Source organism: Ptychodera flava, chromosome 8 (assembly GCF_041260155.1).
Source record: "Ptychodera flava strain L36383 chromosome 8, AS_Pfla_20210202, whole genome shotgun sequence".
In the NCBI taxonomy this organism is placed as follows: domain Eukaryota; kingdom Metazoa; phylum Hemichordata; class Enteropneusta; family Ptychoderidae; genus Ptychodera; species Ptychodera flava.
In genome coordinates, this window is record NC_091935.1 from 27,615,729 (window position 1) to 27,623,060 (window position 7,332).

Below are 7,332 nucleotides of genomic sequence, written 5' to 3' on the forward strand. Positions count from 1 at the left end.
ATGTCACACCTTAATTCTAATTCGATACAGTTATTTCCGCCATAGTATGAAAAGATACTGGACCACGCCCCAAATGAAATGGGAAAATCGGACATTTGGTATATTTGAAATTGAAAAAACGGAAATACGTATTGTGGGAAATAGAGTTTGTCAGAGGGAAATTTGAATGGCCGTAAAGTGCAGTCCTCACAGCAGTATACACCTGTTTCCTATATTTCAATCTCAGCCCAAATATTTTAAATTTATAAATAAGCCTAAAAGTTAATAATCAAGATGATAAAACCATTTAAAAATTGAAAATTAGCTCCATTTTGATTTTCTGTTTTGAAAATGCAAATTGGTTTATTGGCTGGCCGAATTGTGCCACGGATTGCAAACGTATGGCAGACCACAGTCCCGCGCCTGTAGGGACTATGGACAAAGAAGCAGCATTTAAGCATGTCTATTTTGACACATTCGGGATTATTAGATGACCATGAAAAATTTCGATTGCATATACAAGTATCCTGAAAATGGATATCACCTAGAATTTGAATCATCAAACAGAGCTGATGACGTAACGCTGAACCAATTGTATTACACTGAAAAAAGTTCAGCTTCTCCGATTGCTATTAGCTCTGTCGGTCATTCTTTACATGCAGAATATTTCAAGTGCTGACACGCTTTGATGATCGGACATGTACCTTTGACAAATGTTAAACAACTCACCAGTTTGACATTGTGATCCCATGAATCCAGGTGGACAGATACACTCACCAGTGTCTGAGTTACATATTCCTCCATTGTAACACGTTTGACAGGCAAAGAGACATTCTGGTAAATGCCATTTTCCGTTTGGACAATCTGGATCAACGCAAAATTCCTTAAACTTTTAACGAAATTGTAAACAGTTTTGCTTGCGGAAGCAAATGCAGCATGATATATTTTTTGCTATAGCAATAAGGGTCAGCAAACGCTTTTTCACTTATAGTGAAGTTACTAAGTTTACTGTTTTTGAAAAGAAAATCACGTGGTAAAATCCTACATAAATGTACACTCCCTCTACCACTGGTCTGAAAACGCCTGGTAATTTAAGGTTTGAATCGCCCCTACTGCAAGGACAAGGTTGAATATAGATTAGCTCTGACCTTGCCATCCTCTTTTTTCATCATCGATAAGTGAACACGCTAAACCAGATTCCTAATTTTAAAAAATGCTTGAAGTATTCTTTAGATGTGCTAAGTCAAATTGTCACCTTCAAGACGGAGAGGCCATCGAACACTCTCATTTCCCGTTTGATTTCACATGCCCTGAGAGTGAGTACAATTTAGCAATTCTGTTACCGCTTATACACGTGAGTGTGGTATACAACAAACTTGAAGAACCTTCAAAGCGTGAAGTCTGTTGACAGTAAAACGGCTCCCAGTTTTACGAGATATGCCAAGAGAATGGGAAACACGGAATTCAACAATTAAAATGTACAGCATTAACTAAGTATGTAATTGTTGCTTATCCATATCAAGCCCTGTCATTATGACAAAGAAACCATCCGCGTTTCCAGACTGGTGATTGGAAACCGTGATAAAGGGCTTTGAACACTACAGATGGGCGGGATTTCATTCATAATTGGCCTTCCAGAACGTGTGTGATAAAAGGAAAATAGTAGTGTAAACATTGAAATATTTACGTTCAAGTGTATTTTGAACAATATGACGCTACAACATGGCAATACAGTGAAAGCATGTCGTACTCGGGGTATCTGTTCGAGTGCTTGCTTAAACGCACTGAACGCTCATGCGGGAACAGCAGGAAACACTGCAAACGCTTGGACTCTCTGGCAACAAGTTCATGTTATCATTATACTGTAAAGACGTATTGCGATCTAAAGATATGCAAATCTTCAGAACTATAATGTTCTTCTCACTTATGTTTGTCTTCCTGTGAAATCTTTCACGCATATATTTCTCTGCGTCTTGCTTGAAAACGAAAGTTTTTGTTTCTATAAAATTGCGACTTTGTCTCAAAGTATTACTCATTACCATACGATTACTGCACAGTTTTTTGGTTTTGCACTAGTAAGTCGGATGTAAGCAAGATTTGATAAAGGAGAAATAATTTACAGTTTTCCGTCAAAACGATGTGTTCTGAGTATTTTTATATTCATTTCATTGAACGACGTTCATAAATGACCTGTATAGCCGCTAGATTATCATACTGCGTTTGATGGTGGTGAATTATCTGAAAACATTTTACCTCTCACGATGAGTCTCATAAATCCATGCTTTCCTTGACTTCGTTGTGTTTCACTGCTGTAACATTCATAAATTCCTGCATCACTGGGCTTTGCAAATGATATCGTTATACTACTCTGACCATTCCATTCTGGTTTCTGTATCCCATTATGTCTCCATTTCAGCGATGGTGGCGGGATTGATGACATCATTGTCAGTGTTACATCATCTCCCCAACTCACTGTCTTGGTTGGACTCTCTGGTTTTACATCAGCTTAGAAAAGAACGAATACAGTGTCTTCATTCGGGGCTCGAACCCACAACATACGGCACCCAGTCATCTAGCGCAGAGGCAACAGACAGCATCGTATGCAATGACCAATTAGATGTCTAAATGTATCTCTGTCTTAAAGCAAGATTCAGTTCATCGTAGCTGAGTAACACGCACGTTACACGGTAAACTTCTATAATTATGTCCTAAATACTCATCTCATCATCTTGTACCCACGACTGGCTATATCTTAGTAACACTCCAAGAAAGGGGATTCCTTCACAATGTACACTGAGATCTCGATTCGCTACACAGACACTTGATATTCGCAGAATAATGCAGCTCTCTTCTAAGCCTTAGGATAACTCAGCGAAGTAGCAATTGAACTTTACGATTACATGTTATATACTGCTAATCTCCATTCTTTTGTAGGAAATGCAGTAACACCCCTGCTCCACAAAAGGAAGACGAGAAGCTCGATCAACAGATGCATTCGGGACAACGACATCGGAAGCCTTTTCAGATGATTGGTGACAAAAAATTCACGAGGTGAAAATATTGAAAGATGCATAGTGGCATTAAACAGTACCATGTCAACGCGTGGCAGTTCAACATATATAACGGTGAAAAACCGTTGACAGAGGAACATTATGATTGAGTTTATCTTTGAAAATATTTTATTAATTATTTATTATTATTATTATTATTATTATTATTATTATTATTATTATAATTATTATTATTATTATTATTATTATTATATTATTATTCATGCATTTTCTAAGGTTACCGTAATTTTAAAGAATGAGGTTTATAGAATATTTTTCAAATACGATCTTACCTTCTTCACCAACCAAAATGGTTTGTAGCCTCTCAATTTCCCCCGTGTCAGCATTGGCATCACAGTAGTATACTCCTGGTCTACCGGCACCAGTAGGTAAGTAAAGTCTCATTGCGTAGTCGTTAAAGCTTTCATTACTATACCCGGAAGGGAGTTCAGATCCTGTACCTGTGTCTAGAATTCTACCATAAGAGAAATTTGTACCCACAGTTGATATGGCATCACCAGCTGAGTATCCACCGAAGAAGTAATCAGTAGAATTTAAACTCGGTACTGCCATTTTATTGTAAATTGTAACATCTAATCGTGCAACTGTGGAAGAAAAAAACCGCAATCATCACAACAATCATGTTGCTCTTAAAGTCTAAGTCCCGCCATATTGTGAGCCTTTTTCGTTTGACTTGAGGCTTATACCCTAATTCTGGTTGTCAATGACATTGGCATTAATAAAACAAACATTTACACACAAACTGAAGCTTATATGAGCGGTTTTTAGACAGTTGTATTGTGTTATTTTGATGAAATCACGGGAAAAGTTACATGTTTTGACTTCAGTCATTGCGACATTTTCCGGAAATTGCCGAGCTCGCCCCGTTTTAGCATACGGTAACTGTGACGTCACCAATAGAACGCGCGATATGGCGACTGAATGCATTGGCTATGGTAATAATTTCATGAGCGAAATCAGTGCAACCACAGAATTTACCGGCCTGATATACCACATGTGCAATTAAAAGGATAAGGGCTTGAAATGGTTTCTCGTTTTAAAATTTGGTAGCCCTATGTACTAGAAAATAATCATACACATCAGCATTATTCTTTTGGTAGATGCTTTTCATTTATTTCCTAGAGACAATCTTGAGGGTAGGAATTAAAATTGTTTTGCAGCCGCGCTCGCGAACTCGCAAATATTTACAGAAGTGAATTAATTTATGTTAAGCAAACTTAGTTGACCCAGTACTGCCTGGTGGTCGTAAATTTTACGATCACCGGGCAGTCTGGGGTCAAATCATAACATCTGTGCACGAGCAACGAATTTACTAGCAGCCCAGGTGAAATGTTATGCGACCATAGGGCTATACGGGGGCCGGTAACAGACACTTCGTGTTCGTGTCGGCTACATGGACGATCTGCCATACGGGGAGTGTTGTTTATGTACAAGTTCTCATCATAGTGATTCTATTTCCCAATAAAAGGACGAGAAAATGCCCCTTCAACAGATGTCATCCTCGGTTTCACTATGATCTTCGTCAACAATGAGTTCTGAGGTTCTCACGATGTTAGAATGAAAAATCTCGCCATTTTGTCGGGGGGGGGGGGGGTGGTTGCTCGTTGCGGTCTAACCACCAGTCCGCTTGTTCAAAGCTGTAGACAACACACTGTGCACGGTCAATTGATTGGGCACTTTGCGTGCTGTTTCCCAAGACAATCTAATTTCCTGGGGAAACAGTTTTTCAAAAAAGACCACCTAACTCACTTTTTCCTTGGTCATTTGTCAGATGATGAGTGGTGAGAAATATGCAACTATTCTACCATTATGTTTAGTAAGCCTCTTTTGCAATTGTAAATGAAACAAATGTGCATTGGCCTCTTCAACTTGGGAGTGTCACTTAAGTACGAACGCTTTGGAAATTGAAAACACTATCGTCTGTCAAAGGTCATTTTGCACAACAATTTCGGAAAGACAATAGCTACACAGATTGAGTCGCAAATTTACCAATCTTCAGAAATCAGGCTTGTAGCACGGAATCAACGAAATTAGATTAAATAGAACTTGAAGGTTACACAAACCCATCAATGGTACATATTCGTTGAAATCGATTTCCGCGCAAAAAGAATGCAAAATGCACTTGAGTTTGTTATACAAGTATAACTGTTTCGGCGTAAACATTGGAGTAATCGTATGACTGACACGGTAAAGATGTGCACAATGGTTGCTATTCTGTTGAATATGGCCTTTAGAACTTTATGAGAAGAGTACAAATGGTAACATTTTCACGAGACCGCGACACATTTCCATTTTCCCATGTAAACTTCATGATAAACACGTGTCTTTTAATTTCGTTAGCAGAAAATAATTGTTAAGACAAGTTTTAAAGGTGAAGAAAATCAAACAACAGGGAAGGGGGAAACGTTTTCTTCTTCTTTTTATCGTACTAGGAAGTTGTGAGATATAAACTGCACAACGACTTCCCCTTGTATTTTGAAAAATCTTTATGTTAAATACCGATGACTATCAGCAATCAAACAGTAACTCTATCACCACCAAAACCGTATGATCTGGCACTTGAAAAATATAAATGAGTCCATTGTGGTTACCATTCAACCTTATATTGTTAATTGTGTGGTAAAGGTTTCGACTGTACTGGGTGGGGAGAGAACCTTATACGGATATGGCTGCTCCAAGTACAACCGTTCAGGTATTTTAAGTGCTGATCACATGCTCCTAGGACAAAAGAAAAACAAACAAAAAACAAACAAACAAGTGCAGAGGAATATATGTATATATATACTACTTACCCGTTATACTGACAGGTAAAATAAAGGTTACCAAATTCAGTAGGACAAACATTTCTGTTCGTCTCATCAAGCAGGCTATCCCGACGTCAATCTGCCGATCGAGTTCACTGTTGTCCTCATTGCGCAGTACCAATGAACTATGACCCCAGCTACTTACATTACAACCACCTGGCAATTCATACCCGTCTTTTGATGGACTTTGTCAGTTTGCATTTTTTATATTTGCAAGCAATGTCTTAACTGCTCAGCATACGTGTTTCAATGTTGGTCCCAGGACAATGCACCTTTGAACTTATGTCTCACGTAGATATGCAACGACCATCTGCAATTCTGCGAATGTTCCCAGGTCATGCCAAGTATTATAGATATCGGTACACAAAGACATCAGGGTACAATTCAAATATAACAACCAGTCTGCAGTATTTTAAAGTAAACGGAACAAAATCAATCAATAGGGAAAAGGGGGAACGTTCTTGTTGTTATCGTACTAGGGAAGTGCGAGAAACAACGACTTTCTCTTCTATATCGAGAAATCGAGTTCTACTGAATATGTTACACCTCCAGAAATAACTAGAAACACTGACTCTATTGACATGACCCCAGCTACTTGCATTGCAATACAGTGAGGTGTTACAACTTCATATCACTGCACTAAGTTACCTAGTCCCCTCGCTTGATATTAAATTCTGAATTGCTAGCATATGCGAAGTTCAAGTTCACACTCACTACCAGGGCCACCTCTGGGCCTATGGGGTTAGAACAGTTCCGAAATTAGCTTGATATCTGTATTTTGAACGTTTTTGAATCTCCTGCTTCTCAGCCACTTCACGACCTTTGAACCTAATAAAATCAAAATGGTAGTGTTACGTGAGAGAAAACGAACAAACAAAACGGTGAACTCAGCAATTTCCTTTTAAAACGAAATTTATTACAAAAATTAAAACTAATCGCTAAGTTAAGGGATAGCATACAAACGGTAAAAGTGTAGTCTTTCTGTTTGGAAAAAATCAATATCCTTTTGTTTCATAAAACAGGTGCAACTAGTCTCCCTACTTTTTATTACATTATTCTGTATGCCTGAAGACACAATCAGTCGAAAATTGACAAAAATGCTATCTCCTCTTTCAATCAAGCATACTTTTCTAAATTATTTAAAATGGGAATTGAGAAGAATGGTGTCCTTAAAGGGCAATGTCCAGCGCCGTGGGCGCACAATAGGCAACGTCGTAGTGACGTTTGTTGTTGGCAAACACTGGGCGGGATGGTTAAACACTTGCTTGGTCGTTGGCTTATCAGAGAAACGTAAACTATCTGTTACACCAGGGCCTACCGATTATCACCTTTGCCTGAATATTACGGAAGTGTGCAGGGTTCACACAATTCGAGCCTAGCTCATAACTAGGGTTTGTGGAGTGGCCGAGGGGCTGTGGTCTGGCCGACAGACCTTCCTCGGCTGTGATGTCTTCGCTAGGTGACTGGATGCCGTACGT

The 7,332-nt window shown here is 38.8% G+C and overlaps 1 protein-coding gene across 2 annotated transcripts in view; it reads right to left on the reverse strand.

Annotated features, from left to right (window-relative positions):
• The window catches only part of LOC139138933 (receptor-type tyrosine-protein phosphatase kappa-like), a 42,601-nt gene extending 36,652 nt beyond the window's left edge, over positions 1 to 5,949 (reverse strand). For both annotated transcript variants that reach the window (XR_011553695.1, XM_070707555.1), the window contains exons 1-4: positions 5,843 to 5,949; positions 3,323 to 3,634; positions 2,233 to 2,484; positions 709 to 843 (exon numbers count right to left, since the gene is read on the reverse strand). Coding sequence is in view for 1 of the 2 variants with exons in the window: in XM_070707555.1 (XP_070563656.1) it covers positions 709 to 843; positions 2,233 to 2,484; positions 3,323 to 3,634; positions 5,843 to 5,909 (766 nt within the window). In the remaining variant the exon portion in view is untranslated. The remainder of the gene's footprint in view (positions 1 to 708; positions 844 to 2,232; positions 2,485 to 3,322; positions 3,635 to 5,842) is intronic.
• Positions 5,950 to 7,332: the final 1,383 nt, after the last annotated feature.